The sequence below is a fragment of the Alosa alosa genome, chromosome 5, assembly GCF_017589495.1.
Source record: "Alosa alosa isolate M-15738 ecotype Scorff River chromosome 5, AALO_Geno_1.1, whole genome shotgun sequence".
Lineage (NCBI taxonomy): Eukaryota > Metazoa > Chordata > Actinopteri > Clupeiformes > Clupeidae > Alosa > Alosa alosa.
In genome coordinates this window covers 964,451-984,965 of record NC_063193.1, presented here as the reverse complement: position 1 = coordinate 984,965, position 20,515 = coordinate 964,451, and the positions used below count along the sequence as shown (strand labels likewise).

General features: G+C 41.7%; 1 protein-coding gene across 2 annotated transcripts in view; it reads left to right on the top strand.

Moving 5' to 3' along the window:
* dnah10 (dynein axonemal heavy chain 10) overlaps positions 1–20,515 on the top strand; it is a 344,245-nt gene that overhangs the window by 240,439 nt on the left and 83,291 nt on the right. For both annotated transcript variants that reach the window (XM_048242756.1, XM_048242755.1), the window contains 3 exons: positions 2,835–2,982; positions 11,720–11,999; positions 20,148–20,377. In XM_048242756.1, coding sequence (XP_048098713.1) covers positions 2,835–2,982; positions 11,720–11,999; positions 20,148–20,377 — 658 coding nt within the window. The remainder of the gene's footprint in view (positions 1–2,834; positions 2,983–11,719; positions 12,000–20,147; positions 20,378–20,515) is intronic.

Sequence of the window (20,515 nt, the reverse complement as noted above, 5' to 3'; positions counted from 1 at the left end):
GATAGATACTTTATTCATCCTGAGGGAAATTTTAGCTAGCTGGCTGGTGCTGAGAGATGAGTTTGTGTAATTTCTTAAGGTGGAAAGAGGTTTTTTTTTCAGGTCTTAGATATCCTTTGGTTGAAAATACATATCTTTGTTACCTTTTGCTGGATTATTGGCATGTCCCTGGGTCCTAGTTCTTTCATCTTACTTCCCTGTGTTACATCTCTCTCTGGTAGCTTCATTAACTTATCCAGCAAACTATTTAAAAATCAGAACTCTCGCTGGTAACCTAGCCAGGTTAATTTCCCTCTCTTCTCCAACTGACTATTCAAACATCATGTTTATTTAAGATGAAATGCCTGAATGTGGTTGATGTCTGTATAGAGGCCGCATGCTCCATGATCTTGGCTTCAAGCTCATCCTGCTTGTCGCGTGCATCTGAAAAAAATTCTCCTGTGCACAACCTGCCTGCGCGAGGCTGAAATTTCTCGTGCAACAGAGGAAATGACACAATTTTGACGTCACATTGTCACGCTACCGGTCGGGAGTGGCGAGTATGTAGTACCCTTAAGGGTGGGGGCTGTTACTGAGTGTTCAACAGAGTGACTGCTTGGGGGAAGAAGCTGTCTTTGTGTCAGCTGGTTTTGGCAAACAATGCCCTGTATCGTCTATGAGAATGAAAGAGGGTGAACAGTTTGTGACCAGGATGTGAGGGGTCTATAGAGATTTTTGCTGCCCTTTTCCTGACCCTGAACCAGTACAGGTCCTGGATAGAGGGAAGGTCAGCTCCAATGATCCCCTCTGTAGCCATAATTATCCGTTGCAGTTTGGCCCTGTCCCGTTTGGTGGCAGACCCAAACCAGACAGTGGTGGAGGTGCAGATGCCAGACTGAATGATGGCTGAGTAGAAAGTGGTCAGCAGCTCCTTAGGCAGATTATACTTTCTTAGCTGTCTCAGGAAGTATAACCTTTGCTGGGCCTTTTTCTGGATAGTGTCGATTTGGAGAGACCATTTTAGGTCCTGTGAAATGGTTGATCCCAGGAATCTAAAGGAATCCACATTGGACACTGTGTCGTTCTGAATGGCGGGGGTACTTCTCCTAAAGTCCACGGTCATCTCCACAGTCTTCTTGGGGTTAAGCTCCAGGTGGTTCAGACTGCACCACTGGACCAGCTGTCTGTCTGCCTGTACGCAGACTCATCACCATCCTCGATCAAACCAATGACGGTGGGCCCAGCAAAGGTTATACTTCCTGAGACAGCTAAGAAAGTATAATCTGCCTAAAGAGCTGCTGATCACTGTCAAACTTCAGGAGTTTTACAGATGGACTCTTTGAGGTGCAGTCATTAGTGTAGAGGGAGAAGGGGAAAGGACACACCCCTTTGGGACGCCTGTACTGATGGACCGGGTTTTGGATGAGATGCTCCCCAGTCTGACATGCTGCTGCCTGTCAGTCAGAAAGCTGATGATCCACTGACAGGTAGAGGCAAGCACTGAGAACTGGGTGAGCTTCTGATGTAGGAGTTCAGGCATGATGGTGTTGAATGCCGAGCTGAAGTCCACAAACAGGATTCTGGCATACGTCCCTGGGGAGTTGAGGTAGTGCAGGATGAATTGCAGTCCCATATTGACGGCATCATCCGCCAACCTGTTTGTCCATTAGGCAAACTGCAGCAGGGGTCCTGTTATGTCCTTCAGATGGCTCAACACCAGTCTTTCAAAGGATTTCATGACCACAGAAGTCTGGCCTGGAGTTTAATCCTGTGATGGAGGATTTTTTTGGGGACTGGGATGATGGTGCGTTTGAAGCAGGAGGGCACACAGTCCAGGGACCCATCTGCATGACGATTGGCGCCAGCCGTTCAGCACAGACACGCAGACAAGAGAGGCTTCTTGGTTTTCTGCTTCTGAAAGAGCTAGCACACATCCTTCTCGAAGATTGTTAATGCAGGTGGGGGGGGGTTGGGTGTTGAGGGGATGCCTAATGTGCATGAGGGGTGTGATAATGGGTGCTTTTCAAACCTGCAATAAAAGTCATTCAGGTCATCAGCCAGTCTGGGATTTTCTGCAGGATGATGGTCTCTTGTAATTTGTGACCTGTTTGCAGGCCTTTCCAAACTGTTGCCGGGTCGTTAGCAGAGAGGCAGTCAGAAGCAAAAGGACAATCTCATTTAACATGGGAATCAAACCTACAACATCGGGACAACAAGTCACCTGGTTTAGCCACTATAGCATTGATCAATATGCTAATCTCTGCAGTCTATGAAGATCATAACGCTAGCATATCAAAACGTAAACACTCAAATTAACATAAATAGCAAAAATGAGCCCAACAGGGGAGGTCTATTTCTCTTTGATATCATAATTAAGCCAACAACAACATAGCACAATCATTGAGTCACAAGAAACACGACCACTTTATGATTTTTGATTAGGTTCCTGTCCTATCATTTGACACTGACGACATCACTTACCGGAACTACCAAGTAACGACACAAATATGACTGCTCAGGGACAGTAATTCCAACCTTTTTGCGATTGAGAATTCAAACTAAGCTTTCTAGAAACACCAAATCCAAGAACTAGGGTTCTAACTACAAAGGTTGCGCCGGAACTTAACCAACTACGCTTTCCAAACGCACCCCTGTAGTAGCTGTGGTTTCAGGACTTTGGCTTTTGAAGACCTTGATGGGATATTGTTGCTTTGTTTACACCAAATTCATAACCAGGGTTTTACATGAAATAAGACTCATCATAAGTAATATAGGAAATAGTTGAATTTGTGAGATGGGATTTCATGTTTGCATTCCTGGAGGGACTGAAAATGACACTATTTTTTTTTTTTTAGATGGGGCTCAGAGGGCCTACCCCCTGATGAATTGTCAGTGCAGAATGGAATTCTTACTACAAGAGCAAGCCGCTTCCCAATGTGTATCGACCCCCAGCAGCAGGCCCTCAACTGGATTAAGAAGAAAGAGGAGAAGAACAACCTTAAGGCACATATTTCTGACATGTTGACAATTATTTTGTTATTATTGTTATTTGAATTGGACGTACTATAATGTATGATCAAAATCAAGGGCCTCACTACTGAAACTTCTTATCTCAGTGTAGGATGACGTTTAGGATTTTTGGTATTGCAAAAACGTGGTATCTGTAGGGGTGTAATGTGTAATGGTACACAAAAATATTCAGTGCGTACCTCGGTGTTCAAATCACGGTTTGGTTTATTTTCGGTACAATAAGCCTTTAAGTACTGCTAGTCTAACATTCACTGAAAATATTGCTGATACTCAAGACATATAAGCAGGAATAGTATTTTAAAAATGCGTCAAATGTTTTTTGGCATTAATAAACTAAACTGACATATGGTCTTCCACTCAATATGTTTGTGTGGGAACTCGAATTTGAAACATAGTCCGCATGTAAAAAAGCCTACTGTTGATTACTATTTAAGACTGTATTCGGTACACATCTGTATTAGACTTAACACCCTGTACCTAAACGGTTCGGTATTAATACATGTACCTTTACACCCCTTAGTATGGTGTCTTGTGTAATCCCGCTGGATTTTCTTGTGATTTTTTTTTGTTGTTGCATATTTTGCTACTATAGAGTATAAGGAACAAAATATTTTTGTCTTCAAATTTTCATGATCCATTTTCACACTTAGATGACGTCATAATTTCTATAATGCATAATTGACGAGCCAATGACAGTCCAGCCTCAACTGACTCGGACATCAGCTCTAACAGCTCTATAAGGCAGCGGGGCCTGACAGACTGTGTCCAAGGCTACTCAAGGCCTGTGCTGCTGAACTGGGGGATCCACTGAAGCTTTTGAAGACCTTGCTGTGAGAATCATGTTCTTTGATTTCTCAAGTGCTTTTAACACCATCCAACCCCTCAGACCGGGAGACAAGCTCTTGGGTGTGGACGCTCACCTGGTAACATGGATTACAGATTACCTGACCGAGCGACCACAGTTCGTCAGACTGAAGAACTGTCTCTCTGACACTGTGATCAGCAGCACCGGAGCGGCACAGGGAACTGTGCTCTCTCCAGTCCTGTTCACATCTGACTTCTACTACAACACCGAGTCATGCCACATGCAGAAGTTTTCTGACGATACTGCAATTGTAGGGTGTATCAGGAACGAGCAGGAGGAGGAGTACAGGAGCCTGGTGGAGGACTTTGTGTAATGGTGCAAACTCAATCACCTTCAACTCAACACTTCAAAGACCAAGGAGATGGTGGTGGTTTTCCGCAGGTCTAAGCCCACTCTGCTACCAGTCTCCATTGATGGGGTCAATGTGGAGGTGGTAAGCACCTACAAGTATCTGGGTCTCCACCTGGACAATAAACTGGACTGGTCAGCCAACACTGTTCTTATTGCTTAGTTGTGTTTTTTATATTATATACTTTTAATTACTTTTTTCTGCTGTTAGTGAATGTGTGTGGGATGTCTGTATGCTACTGAGACCTTGAATTTCCCCTGGGGATCAATAAAGTATCTATCTATTTATCTATCTATCTATCTATCTATCTATCTATCTATAGGAAATAACAGGGAGGAGGCATACAATTACAAATTAATGATTATTTATGGAGTTTATTTCCTCAAAAAACCCCAACGGATAACTATGGTCAAACGTTGTACATGGGGGGCGTGTAATACCGATAGCCGGTACCCCGAGAGGCGAGAAAATGGGGTATATTTCATCAACAGTAGCCTAAGTTACAGTACGTCTCTCCCGTTTGCAACAGCTCAACGTACATGTAGGCTACTAAGCCAACAACGTGGGCACAATAACCAGGTTCCCTGTTAAATCCCAAGATGAAAATGCTCATTAACCAATTACTATATTCTTACTACATCAAATGTTAACGTAGCCTAACATATCTCAGTATCAATCTTCCACTATCTACCTAGCATTAACGTCAGTGGTTTTTGCACGGTGATCTATACTACTCGCCTCCACTTTAAGCTTGTCACCGTATGTAGCCTATTTTAAAGTGTTGAATACACCCCTCCATTAATTAAGTCCCTTTTGATTGCTTCTGGAAGAAATTAAATCCTTTATCGACCAAAACGTCCTCAAAGCCTGCTTTGATATACTGTCAGCTGCCATTTTCAATAATGTATTTCTAATCAAGTCTGGTTTGTTTGTCCGAGTTTCACACGGTAACAATGGGGGGCGGGGCTTAGCGACAGGTCAATTAAGACTGGGACTACTATCACTTAGGGGTCAAATATGAGAAAATGCTGGTAAAGAGGGTTTTTTGCCTAATATTTGGGTGCTGATTCTGAATATCATATTTATTTAGCTGAATTTTTAGTTTTAAACCTGCTAATTAGCATTTGCGCCTAAAACTGGCCTCCATAGGCAACATAGAACGGGTGAATTGGGTAAAAAATGTAACTCCTTGATATTCTTATGAAACTTCATTAGTTGATTATTTATGTTGAGACAATATTTTTAATACGTTTTCTGAAAATATATGTTTACGGATGTAGTTTAACAATACCTCATTAATTATGCATTAATTTGCATACATTTCAATTACAGACATCTGGACATTGGATTGGATAACATTGGATGTAGTTAAGTTCAGGTTTGCCTTCAGAACTTTTTCTAGATTCAGAGCCTTAAAAGAATAGCTTGTTCAAGCGCCAGTCCTCGGTTATGCCGATTTCAGTCATCCCTTTATCTTAGAGACTGATGCAAGCCATGCAGGTTTGGGGGCAGTTCTGTCACAGGAGAAGGATGGGTTACGGCGACCAATAGCCTTTGCTAGCCGGGGCTATAGTGCCATGAAACTCAAACTCCTTGCAGTCAAGTGGGCAATCACGGAAAAATTTGCGAGTATCTCCTGGGCAACAAATTCATTATGTACACCGACAACAATCCCCTCCAATACCTGCAGTTAGCTAAACTGGGCGCTCTGGAACAGCGCTGGATTTCTCAGCTTGCCCTCTTTGATTACAACATTGTCCTGGGACAGCTAATTGCAATGCTGATGCCCTTTCTAGGCTCCCCACAAGCCCCACTAACATTTTGCGATCTGTGTTACATGGCCTGGACGTCCCCCTGCCGATTGCCATAGCCAACATGCAAGCCTCGAGTGCACCTATCCAAGACTCTTGGGTGGCAGAATCTTGTATGGTGGACACCATCCCTGGTCGAACCAAAAGAGACCTGAAAGTCCTGCAAGAGACTGATCCCTGTAATTCCAGATGTCTTTGGTTTTGGCAACAGGGATGACCACCTACCCAAAAGACAGGAGGAATGAACCAAGGGAAGTCCAGCAGCTGATAAAGCAGTGGCCCCAGATACAGAAAGTGGATGGGACCTTGTACCGAGCGATCCAGGCTCCTCCTTTCAGGGATCCAGTGCTGCAGCATTTACTGCCCAAGGTGTGCTCACTAGCCTACACAACAACCATGGCCATCATGTAGTGGACAGGACCACAGATCTGGCCCCAGATGTGGCATGAGGTGCAAAAGTGGTGTACTGAGTGTGAGCACTGTGTGGTTGCTAAAGCAAAACAACCCAAAGCCAGAACCTTCATGGGAAATCTGTTAGCCACTAAGCCTTTGGAGATAATCGGCATTTACTCTCTTTGATCGGCTAGCAGAGGACTAGAGAATGTTCTGGTAGTCACAGATGTTTTCTCAAAGTTTACCCAGGCCTTTCCCACCCATGAGAGCTCCCACCGTTGTTTAGATTCTAACTGAGAGATGGTTCTATGTGTATGGCGTGCCAAGGAGAATGCACTCCAAGAATGCACGCAGCTTTGAGGGGGAGCTGTTGAAACACCTGTGTGACATCTAGGGCATAACAAAGAGTAAAACCACCGCTTATCATCCAGAGGGGAAGGTCAATACGAACGTTTCAACAGGACACTTCAAGACTTACTCAGGGCCCTTGGTTTACCCCCTGAAAAGAAGCGTAAATGGTTGCTCCCTCAGTTGCTCCCTCAGTTCCTGTTCGCCTATAATACCATCATATACCAGTCCACACAGCACTCCCCATACGAGCTGATGTTCAGTCAGAAGCCACAGTCACCAGTCGACCACTTACTTGGAAATACTGGAGGTGACCACGGGAACAGTCCACCGACTGATTGGGTGGTGCAACATCTAGAGTATCTGACTTCTGTCTATGCTAGTGCTAGACACTTAGAAGAGGCTGCGGCATGTCGTAGTCGTGGTGGTTGTGACACCATACCGATATTACCACCTTGCACTCTAATCTTTTGCAAGAATCTTTTTCACAGTCACCACAAAATCCAGGATACCTGGGCGTCCACCAAGTATGAAATTGAGGAGTGTCTAGATGGAATTGCCACACACTATAAGATCAGGCTGTATGGGGAAGAGGGCCCCCATGCATCGCTCCGAACCTTTTCCCATCAGTTAAGATTCATCCAGCCTTCCAGCACTGGATGCTTCACAGCCTCATGGGCGTATCGGGACAGAGCCAGGCCTCGGTAACCCTGCAGATGGAGACCTGTTAAGGGTAGCCATAGTCCACACCAGGACTAGTGCTTAGCATCACAGTGACCAAGATGGTGTCAACTCTAGCCATGATCAGCTGTCCCAGGCTCATTTGAAGGGCATACCCCCAGGTAACCCTGAAGTTGGAGACCAGCTAAGGGTAGCTGTAGCCATAGCTCACATCAGGACTAGCACTGAGCCTCCCAGGGGCCAAGATCAGAATCATTTTATTGTCAAGTTTTTTTGTCTTTTCCACACGAAAAAGAAAAGATAGGAATTTGACTTGGTGAAATGGTGCAAGACACATAAGAAGTATTTAAATACAATATAATATAATATAGGCCTATACATACAAATATGACAAAGTGCAGATGCAGGGACAAAAACACTATGCAGAAAGGGGGCTATGTTTTGTTGAGGAGACCAATTGCAGAGGGAAAGAAACTGTTTTTGTGGCGTGAGGTCCTGGTCATGATGGACCGCAGCCTACTGCCAGAGGGGAGTGTCTCAAAAAGACTGTGTACAGGGTGGGAGGGGTCTGCAGCAATCTTTCCTGCCCACCTCTGGGTCCTGGAGGTGTACAGACTTTGGAGAGAAGACAGGCTGCAGCCTGTCTCAGCAGAGCAAATGATGCGCTGAAGTCTTCCCCTATTCTTGGCAGTGCCAGCAGCATACCAGATGAAGATGGAGGAAGTGAGGATGGATTCTATGATGGTAGAGTAGAAGTGCACCAACATCGAATTTCCTCAACTGCCGCAAGAAGTACACACAATGTGGACCGACACCTGGAGCGCTCTGTGTGTGTGTGTGTGTGTGTGTGTGTGTGTGTGTGTGTGTGTGTGTGTGTGTGTGTGTGTGTGTGTGTGTGTGTGTGTGTGTGTGTGTGTGCGTATTTGTACAGTGTTTTGGGCAATAGGGAGGACTTGTGGGGGATGTTAGTAAGCATCAGAAGCCAAAAGAAAAAAGATGGTGTTAATTTTAGCCTTGACCAACTGTCAAAGGCTTATTTGGAGAGCGTACCAGATGTCCAACCCCCCACAAACAGCACCAACCACCCAGCAGCGGCACCATTTAGCACAGACACTTTGGAAGAACCAGAGCTGGACCCAAACATGGCAGCAGGTAAATATTTTCCAATCGTGCGCCCCCTGGAGGAGTTGGGTCTAGACCCTGATCCGGTTCTATCCCGCCAACATTCCACTCATAATACTGCCGGACAGCATTCAAACCCCTTCCACAATCTGATTCACATGAGTTCTCTGCCAGTGTACTAGAAGTAATGTTTTCCACATCCCCTTCAGGCCTTGGCAGTAGATAGATATGCTACCGGTACGGTGAACTAGGGATGTATGTGGAAAGGCTGACCTGCAGCGCTGGTGCACACGCCCACTCGTGGGTGGTGATCAGATACGTAGTTTCCTCTCTGGGAGAACAATGCCGGTCATTTGAATTGTTTGGCGCATAGGTGCTTGTGGTTGTTGTCGCTGGAAGAATACGGCTTTATTCTAAGACTGGTGACTGTAGAGTGTGCTGTTGCCATTGTGCTGGCGTTTTAGCAGGCTTCCAAAAGTCGAGGTGCGTTGTTGCTGTTACCCCATTGCTTCTCTCGCACGCCCGGCCTGTTGGCTGTGAATAACCTGCTGCTTTTAAAGAGAGCAAATGCACACGGTTTAGTGTTTTACACTGTTTTCCCTTGAGTTATTTGTTTTTTGTATTAGTTTAGGCTGTGAGAGGGCCATCTGTGGGTTGTCTGTTTGGTTGTAACTTTTCTTTATTCTTTTTTTGTTTGTATTCTTTTATTTGTTCATTTTGCCTACTGCTACTTAACTACCCATTCCATACGGGTTCTGCGCAGCCTGGTAGCACTCTGCCTATGACATTTCACAGCTGTTTCACATGTTGCCACACAGATTTATGGGTACTAGCCAGCTTCACTGCAATCTTACCAAGTGTTATTAATGTTATATTAAGATGAAAAAAACAGTTTGTTATTGTTTTTAGTATAAAGAGACTTACTTAGCGCTCTCTCGTAAGATCACTTGCTTAACACCAGTGTTGTAGTACTCGAGTCCGAGACTCGAACTAGAGTCCGAGTCATTAGCTAAATTTAGAGACTCGTGACTTGACTTGGACTTGAGCACTGAATGACTCGAACTCGGACTCGTGCATTTGCACTCGCGATGACTCGTCGAGGACTCGACTTTTTTTTGTAATATATCATAAGGCTATAATTGTAGTATGTCATTAGGCTATAATTTGCTATATGATTTTAATATCTAAATTATTTGTAATACTAATTTGAGTACTGCTTCGTGTCATACACCGCAAGTCACATCATGTTCACATGCAAAGCAAACTAACGTTAACTTTAACACCAAAATGCCTGGAGACATGGCCGCTGCTATTTCAATGTAGTATTGCCAGGCAATATTAGTTCTCATACATTACATGACATTACCTAAGATTACACTCAGCCTAGGCTAAACATCACACACTGCTGCTGGATAGCTGATCATCGTGACTTGGTGAACAGTGTTTTTCCTGACTGACGCGAGAAGCGAGGTTCCATTCATTAATTTTCATTTGGAGCGTGCCCTGCCGTGCTTCTGTCTGTTAATTTGCAGCAGGCTATTATCGGATGAAAGAAAAATAAACTAAAAGTTTTCCCGATCCAGATATAGCATAGGCCTACTTCTTAATTTTGGTGTCATAAACTATGGAAGCATAACATTAAATTGCCTAGTAGAGTGTCAATTTAGGCCTACGTGTCTGTGCAAGTGAAACTGACAAACTGAACCTCTCGTGGGTAGGCCAGAAACAACTATATTTAAAACCACGAATGAAGTGGATTACTGTTACTGTTCAAACGAGCGATTTGATAGCCTAATCCACTGCACGAAAAAAAAGGAAATAGCAACTTGTTCTATTTCTAACAGGTGAATATCGTAGCAAATAGTAGCCTATGGCGATGGCAGCTTAAAAAAACATTTATTTCACTCATCTCGCTGAAATTAACGTAGAATGTGGCCTGTTGCGCAAATAAATTAATTAGGCAGATGATCTGCATATCCGTTAACCGAGTTTTCTAACTAACCTAGTTTTCATCTCTATTGTTGACATGAAATATGTCTCCATAGTGTCAGTGAAGTGATAACATTATGCAGTTGCAGGTAGTCAGCGTTCACGTCACGGGAGTCAGAAAGAAGCTACCAAGACGGACCCTGCTCTTTTTCTGTCCCTCCCAAACTGCGCTAAAATTGTGTAGGCTATTTAACAGCCAGAATTTTGAAAAAAATGCCCGGGGAGGCCCTTTTATGATCCACACTACCTCTTACAAAATAGGCCTACTCCAACGTCCATCTAGCTCTTGTGAAGTATGAACTTCTACAACACTGCCTATACAATTGTCAGCAGTCTGTAACAGCATAATGTGACTTAATGGCCTGTATGATTGGGATGTGGATTGCTCATTTATTATGAGTAGGCCTATAGGCTATGGTATGGCTATAGTATGGTATTCTCTCCGATATAATAAATACAACACATTGGGTTTGGCAAGAAATTTAGCAATACTACTTTCACACAAGTGATGGCACCCCTGCTTGGAGACAGAAGATTGTCCGTTTTGCTTTTGCTTTTAAGGATTTCATCTGCAATGGGAAAAAATGGAATGACATGTAGGCTATGCTTACTTTAGTGCTAGACTTGGACTCAACTTGATCAATAGGGACTCGACTCGGACTCGAGGTGGATCAATAGTGACTCGACTCGGACTTGACTCGGATGAGTAGTGGACTCGACTCGGACTTGACTTGGAATATTTTTTTTATGACTTGGACTTGACTCGTACTTGAACACTGGGGACTCGAACCTGGACTCGGACTCGAGGCATAGTGACTTGACTACAACACTGCTTAACACTGTATGATTTTCTTTGATAAATGTTTTTTGCAGTGTTCAAGGATACATCGATGCTGCCTTCAAAAGCGTATATCTTAGAAGGCAGGAAGAAGAGTTTTTTTGGTTTCGAACAGCACTTGTTGCCTTACTCCCCTGTTAGATATCTTAAAAGGCAGCAGGTTTTTTTTTTTGAACAGACTATGTTATTAACACCAAATTAAATAAATCTATTACAAAACTGCCTTCCACCACACAAGTTGGTGTCACTGTTTTGCAAACTTTGACAGACAATAAAACTGTTCCTTATTTTGAATGTTTCATTTGTTTTTCTAGATTTCCTCGTTCAATGATCCAGACTTTCTGAAACAACTTGAGATGGCCATTAAATATGGCTTCCCCTTCCTCTTCCAAGATGTTGATGAATACATTGACCCAGTCATAGATAATGTTCTGGAGAAAAATGTGAAAGGAGCAGAGGGTCGTCAGGTGATTATCCTTGGTGACAAAGAAGTGGACTATGATCCCAACTTTAAGCTCTACCTTAACACCAAACTGGCCAACCCCAAGTACTCCCCTGCTGTCTTTGGAAAGGCCATGGTCATAAATTATACAGGTAGGAATATCGGTAACACTTTATTTTACAGGGTCCTTGTTCCAGAGTATCTACATAAAGAAGTACAGTGTAACAACCTATGAAACAATATATAATATCAGGTATCTATGTTGTCCATACATAATGTATTATTGTGTACCTACAGATCATTAGTACATATGTGATAAGAACTGCTTATTACAATACTTCAAAGTGGGCCCTCTCTTTGAAGGAAAAAAAGACTATGGGGTGAAGTTTGGGACTCTTTACACCGCAACATTAAAGTGTATTTCTGAAGTAAAAACAACCATTTACAGTAGTTAACAAGTTCAAACATTTGAGTTTTGAGCAAAACCATTTTTGCATTAACACGGAATAGGCTTTATAGTGAAAGCTAGCACGTCAAAAAACAAATGCTATTTTATACCACTGACAATGCTCAACATATAATTATAGTGTTAAGTGTTATTAAGTAAATGTTGTGTTATTACTGATCATGTAAAGATTTTGCTGTGGTACCACCACTGAATATATTGTGGGGGAATCAGTGCATTCCAATGTGCCAGTCTTCTGAAATTTGATAAAATTATAAAATTAATACAAATCATAATCAATGAAATTATAGAATTTCAAAGGTACTGACTGTGGACATGTTGGCAGCATCTCAACAGTAGTTCTAAGCTTAGATGTCATGCCTACTCCAACAACCATATTTGCCGTGTGTGTATTCAAGACAGATCTTACAGAAATATTCATAGCTCCCTCAATACACATTTGCGTTTATTCTTATTCCTATCTAAACATTTATATTTAAAGGAGAAATCCGGCCGATTTTAACACAGAGCTCAGTTGATCATGTTCACAGAATACTGTCGATCAGAAAAAACATGAAAAAAATCGGTGCTGTCTGATGCGAGTTAGCCGGCTAGCGGCAAAAGCAGCCAAAGTGCTTACAAGCTAGTTTATGGGGCATGTTGTAAACTGTACTTTTGTACCTCCTAACAGACTCAAAATGTCATGACAAGTGCTGTGCAACATGAACAGGGCCCTTACATGACACCACTCAGCATGTTCGACCCAATAATTGTGAAGGAACAGTATAAATCGACAATATGAATAAAACAGTATAAACTAGAAAATCCAGGGGCACTAACAGTGTATGAAAACGATTGTATGCTTAAAGCCTGAGACCAAGTAGATAGTTTAAAAAGTTAAATGTAGATAGTGTAATGGATGTTGATAGACAGAAAGTTTAATGGATGTTGATGGGCAGATTGTTTCATCGATGTTGATAGATTAATAGTTGATAGTTTAATGGGTGGATGAGTGAATGGTTTGAAGAAGATGGATACTGTAGATAGACTGGATGGAAGGAATGTGCCTTATATCCTTGTAGAATTGAGAGACACAGTGAGAGTTGGCCTAGTTGAGCAGAAAGCAGTTGATACAGGTGCAATCAGTTAAATTGGCTCTTTGAGGAGGCCTAGTTGAGCAGCTGGCAGTTGCCAGTGCCTCTCTCCCTTTCCATCCTGTCTGCACTGGGTTCAATTGGTTGACTATCCAGCTGGGAGATTGAGGCTTTGTGCTAGCTACAATTTTGCTCCTGTAAAGCCAGCATCTACGCTGAAGCTCGCCGTGTTTGTGAAGCAGTGGGGATTTCCTATCGGAAGCCTTATTTGTATTGCGGCTCTGGTCGCATCTCCTGGAGGGCTAAAGACTGTGCCCTGCTTGCTGCCTACCAACTACACAGCACAGCACCTTGCAGTGTGTTCAAAGTTTGTTCTCAACAACAGCAGAGACAGACTGTCACCTGGTGTCTCCAGCTTCGTCACACACCAACTCCCTACGCTCCGAACTGAATACCGCTGAAATTAATGCTGCTAATCTCTGACAGCGTCAGATGTTTGGTGCGCCATTCCAGCGAGCTTTGCAGCACATCCAGAGCCCTTCCGCAGTCAAAGCTGCTATAATGAATGTGAGGTCTCTTTCGAACAAGACCTTCATTCTTCAGGACAACTTTACATTCGTCAGTTGGACTTTCTATTCATCACGGACACTTGGTTTAACAACGGTAATATCATTCCATTTGGTGAACTTTGCCCTCCTAAGTGCAGCTTCTTTAACTCCCGAAGGTCTACTTGTCGTGGAGGTGGTCTAGCAACAGTGTTTAAAGACTGTTTCAATTGTATAATTATACCAACTGATGTTTACTCTACTTTTGAGGTTCAGCTTTTATGCTAATTCCCCTGTCCTCTGTGCATTAGTATACTGTAGTGATGGGGACAAGACCGCCTATGCCGAGTCCGAGACAAGACCGAGTCTTTGAAGGGTCGAGACCGAGTCCGTTGGTTTTCAAATACAGTCGAGTCCAAGTCAAGACCGAGTCTTTGAGGAAGCAAGTCCGAGTCGAGACCGAGTCCTTTAGGAGTCGAGACCAAGACCATAAAAACCTGTCAGTTTTCATATTCATGATTTAATATCACCCCAATCAATAATCAACAGTTAGGCCCAGGCTTGGAATTTCACCATTTTAGGGGCAAGGCCACTTGGTCTTCAGTTGGGCATATTTGGTGGGGGGCACAAAGGCCACATGTCAGGGCACCAAGGCCAAAGTTAACTATACAGTAGTAGGCTATAAAAATAATCAAAGTTGTATTTAGCCTATTCTCAGCAGTAGACCTGAATCACTGTACTGTATGAAACATTACAAAAACATGAAACATGACATATTACATAGAGCTGTAAATCATCTGATCATCTAATATTTAGATGTCTAGGCTATATTTAATATTTATATTTATGTTATATTTGGCCTGTTATGGAATCATGTATTGAACAAGCACAGCTCAGCTTTAAGAAACTGATGCAACCTAGATGCATGCTTAGCATTTTTTGATCATTAAGACTCCTTTCACAAACTCTTACTCAGCTGTATATCTAATTTTAATATTTACCTATATCTAGGCAATATTTGTAACATTTATTTTGTATTTGGCCTGTTATGAAATCATGAAGAACGATTTAAACACATTTCGAAACCTAAAGACCAAAGTTGGAGACATGAATGTAGACCTTGCTGCAGATTACATTTAACCGGAATACTCTGGAACTACTGTACAGGGGACTGCTTTACACCTTTGTGTTCGGTAAGGTCTGCTGTTTATTCTGATATATGGTTTGTCGTGTTGAACGAAGGGTTCGTGAAGTATTCCACCGAGATGAATGGGTAGGGAGATGGGTGTAGCACCTTATGTAGACGTTATGATTAAATGTAATTATATTATTTACTTTTCTCCCGAACCGTTCACCACAGCAATTAGCGGCTGTTTAAAAGCTGAGAAAAAGTTATTTCATGTGATGTGATACATGTGCCTGTGTGATGAGTAGGCTTAGCGATTGCGAGTATTTCAACTGAGAAGAATGGGTGAATTTGGACACACTTTCTGTCTTGCCATGCGCTGTCATTTTCTCCACTGTGTAAGACTGAATTAGTTTGCGCTGTGATGCTAAGATTATTTTGACAGGCTATAGGCTAAATTAAAATCGCTATTAAACTGACGCAAAGCAGAATATTGAAAGAAGGGGGCACCAAGGCCAACGCAAGGGGCAAAGACGTGGCCGCCGTGAAATTTCATTTTGATTTTTTTTTTTATATGAACATAAAAAAATGCGTTGGTCTCGAGGACTCGGTCTGAAATTACGAGTCCTTCTCCTCCCACTGTGGTCCGAGACCGAGTCAAGACCGAGTCTTTGAAGGAACAAGTCCGAGTCAAGTCCGAGAAAGCAGAAATCAGTCTTGAGACCGGACTCGAGTACTACTTCACTGGTGTACTGTACAGACCACCTAAAATTGGTGCTATTTTTTATCAAGAATTCTCTGACCTTTTATCATTCATGGCCACTCATTTTGACAAATTATTGAGGGGATCTAGGGGATTTCAACATTCACATCTGTTGCCCATCAAAACCTTTCGTTCATGAGTTTTTATGCATAGTGGACTGTTTTGACCTCACTCAATCAGTGATGGCACTAACACATCAGAAAGGCCACACTCTAGACCTTGCACTTTTGTCTGGCTTCTCTGTGTCTAACTTAGAAATTGTTGATATTGGTATCCCTGACCACTCTATGATTTTGTTTGAATGCTCTATGTTTTGTGTACTAAGTTTGCTAGGCCAAAAAGAATGTTAATCTTCTGATTAAAAAAATTGACGGCGTTAAAATGGGTTTGCATTAATGCTGTTAATAACGTGTTAATAACAGTCTCTCTAAGATTAGGCAATTGCTCTTCATTCATTGCTCCTATCAAATGTGTTGTTCCTCAGGGATCCATTTTAGGCCCTCTGCTATTTTCCCTATATATGCTCCCTCTTGGCTCCATCTTTAACAAAGTTCCTGCACTTTGGAAAGCCTGTTTAACTTCCTTAATGACGTAAAGAGTTGGATGGCTACAAATTTCTTACAATTAAATGAAAAGAAAACAGAGATAATTATTTTTGGTCCACACATTATTTTTGGTAAATTGCCACAGTGAGGACAGGTTAGGTGTTTACCTAGATTCATCATTGAATTTCAATAAGCAAGTCAGTAATAGTGTTAATGGAAGCTTTTTTTTCAATTAAGAACAATAGCTAAATTAAAGCCCTGGCTCTCATATGCTGATTTAGAAACTATAATCTAGACTAGACTGCAGCAGCTAGGCTCCTTACTGGAACTAAGAAACATCTGCACATCTCCTGTGCTGGCCCAACTCCACTGGTTACCTGTCAAATACAGAATTCATTTTAAAGTTTTGCTTTTTGTTTTCAAAGCCCTAAATGGGACGACACCACAGTATACTGTATCTGTGATCTTTTAAGTCCCTACTGTCCTTCTAGGTCACTAAGATCTCCCTCGCAACATCTTCTTTCAGTCCCCAATGCAATCCTAAAAGCAAAAGGTGATAAGGCTTTTTCTGTTGCTGCCACTCGACTCTGGAATAATCTATAGAAATTAAGTCCTGTACCATAGAAACTACTTTTACCTTTAATGTCCATTAATTCTCCCCTTGTTTGTTTATTTATCATATTTCTATTTCTTTTCAGCATTATATTTGCTGCCATCTTTAACATTTTGCTCTAGGCCTATAGTAGTAGTAGTTTTAGTAACTGTGTCTTCTTTATCTACAATCATATTCAGTTTTATCATTACTATTATTTTTTTGTATTCAGTTATTTTTTGTCCTCTCTAGAGCAGTGTTTCTTAACTGGTGGGTCGGGACGCAAAAGTGGGTCGCGGAACCGTTTTGGGTGGGTCGCAGAACTTGTGGTTAAAAATAAATTTAAAAAAACGCCAATTTAAAATGCTACCTTATCAGATCTAATATTGGACCTTTATTTTGATAAACTTTATTCGTAGCCTACATATCAGTCATTGCCATGGACATAGACAATGTTTATGTGACAGGTCATGTTAGACATAATTTTAGTGGTAAACGCAAGTAGGCTGCTACTCTGAATATTTGAAGTAGCCTACAGTAGGCTCGGATATGGATTCACTTAAACTGATGACAAAATAGGACAAAAAATCCCATTGTGTGGTGTGCAGTAGATGGCTGGCACATGAGAGCATGAAACCATCAAAACTAAAATGGCACATGAAAACAAGGCACCCCTGTCAAAGTGATACCTGTCGAGTACTTTGAAAGGTGACATCAAGAGTTGAAGACTTCACAAATGTAGGCTAATGCCAAACATCCGCATGTTCCAAACAAGTAGGCCTATAGGCACTTCGCTTACCATGTAGCTCACAATATCCATTGGCTTGAACGCTACAATATATGGGTCACGACTTTATGAACATGGGAAATTGGGGGTCCCAAAGCCAGACCAGTTGAGAACCACTGCTCTAGAGGACCTTTCTAAACGGGAATATCTCCCACACCATACATACTACTGAGCTCATTCCTTTTGTTCTCTAAAGAGGACATTTAGGACTTTTAAATGGTATCAAATTTATAGAGGTGGGGTTTTGGGAACTTCCTCTTTTTCTTCCTGGAAAATGGCGTCCTTAACCACATGGACATTTTAATAAAGAAAGAGGAAGTTCACAAAACCCCACCCCCATACATTTGTTATCAATTAACGTTTTAAAATGTCCTCTAGAGAGGACAGAATGTACCTCTGGTAGTCAGGAGGATATCATTTATATTTAGAGTGCATGAAAATGCAATCTACTGTTATCCGATTTCTTCTTATTATTATTCTTCTTCTAACGCTTTTTCTGCATTTAATGTGGCTTCAACCGTTTAATGTAGAAACTTCATTCAAACTGCGTTACGTAGGTCTTACTTAGGACAGGTGTGGAATGTATTTTTCATATTTGTAACTTTTATACTTTTTGAACTATTAATTCAAAACTATTAAAATTTTCCCCATATACTTAACATTGGCGATTATGGCATCACACTAGAGCACTTAGAATCCTATGCCAAGTGTTCCGGCCAGAGCCATATGGTTCCGGCCACCTCCAGCAACTGTCTGTCTCAGGCTTTAAGCACACAATCTGGCTCTCTTAAGACTACAGATCCTGTTCAACTGTTTCCTCTGCCCACAACTGTTTCAAAATAAAAGTTTCCACTACAATAATTCCCTATTAAATAATTTAACCATTTAAACTATCCAACTATTTAACTGTTCAACTATTCCAACTGTCAGTTATCATTAACTATGCCTCTAGCCTACTATATTAAACCACCACCTACCTAGCAACCATTGAAATTAAGCATCTATGTCAGTTTCCATAGCAACCAAGATGATTATACTAGCAAACCACTGTAATAACTCTTTTATTTCTGATAGTAGCCACCATGGACACCCTAGCAACAACCTAGAAATGACTTCAAGTACCCTAGCAACAGCCTAGCAACCACATTCACAGTTAAAACCTAGCAACCAGCATAGCAACCACCATAACTACTCTAGCAACAGTCAGTTGTCATCAACTTTGACTCCCGTCAACTGTTTCCTCTCCCCACAACTGTTTCAAAATAAAAGTCTTCACTGCTATAATCCCCTATTAAATTATTTAACCATTTAAACTACCCAACGTTTTAACTGTTCAACTATTCCAACTGTCAGTTGTCATCAACTATGACTCCCGTCAACTGTTTCCTCTGCCCAAAGCTGTTTTAAAATAAAAGTCCTCACTACAATAATTCCCTATGAAATATTTGAACCAATCCAACTGTCAGTTGTCATCAGCTATGACTCCCGCCAATTGTGTCCTCTGTCCACAACTGTTTGGCAGCCTGGGCTTTTCAGTCAACTAGTGTGATCAACTCCCAATCTATATTCAACTTTTAAACTGTCTACTTTTAAACTATCAACTTTTATTAAGCTGTGCAACCACCATGTCTGTCCTAGCGTCGTTTTCATGCACTCGTAATTCCCTGGAATTACATTCTCTAGTTTGTTTTATTACTGTGTTTATTTTATTTTAACTCTGTGAGCACCCTGGGTCAATTGCATTGCATTTAAGTGTGCTACAGTGCCTTGCAAAAGTATTCACCCCCATGCTAAAGTTGACTAAAAAGAGGAATAAAAAATCTCTCTCTCTCTCATCTTTTGGAAATTGGTCTTAATGCCTTAATTAAAAACATGAGGAAAAATCCAACCTTTTCGGACACCAATTTTCTTTGTGAATGAATCATTTATTGTAAATAAATAAATGTTCTTCATTAAAATACAGGGTGCATACATATTCACACCCCTACAGTATATTAAACCTATGTTGAATTCCCATAGAGGCAGGCAGATTTTTATTTTTAAAGACCAGTTATTTAATGGATCCAGGATACTATGCATCCTGATAAAAGTTCTGACATACATTTCACCATACCTAGAGATTGGCATGGTGTTATTTCAGTTAGCCTGTTAGCTAGCCTATCGCATTGAGCTCAATGAAAACAAACCAGCTTTTTCGCAGCCAGAGAGAGGTTGTTGTGTCGTGATTCGTGAAGCCTTGCGCACGCAGTTCTGCCCGAAATAGATGCCCGATAAGGGCCGAAAAAGCGTTACAATATGGCCGCCGAGTGAAGGGACTTGCCTAAAAGGATTTAACAAGTATTCAAGTATATCAAGTATTTTTTTCTGTATTTCTAACAGATTTCTCTCTTTTCTCTCTCTCAGTTACACTTAAAGGTCTGGAAGACCAATTACTCAGTGTGATTGTTGGTTTTGAGCGGAAGGAGCTAGAGGAGCAGCGTGAACGGTTGATTCAGGAGACTAGTGAGAACAAACGCCTTCTGAAAGATTTGGAGGATTCACTGCTAAGAGAATTAGCTACCTCCACTGGAAATATGCTTGATAATGTGGAGCTTGTCCACACATTGGAAGAGACCAAATCCAAAGCCAGTGAGGTGAGTAGATGCACATGCACTGCAGAAATGAGAAATTCTCGTAATTATTCAAAGTTCAAAACAGATAAATTGAAATGCTGTTCTTCATAGCCGGTGACAACCAATCAACTAATGACATAAAGTTGCGCTTCGTGCTGT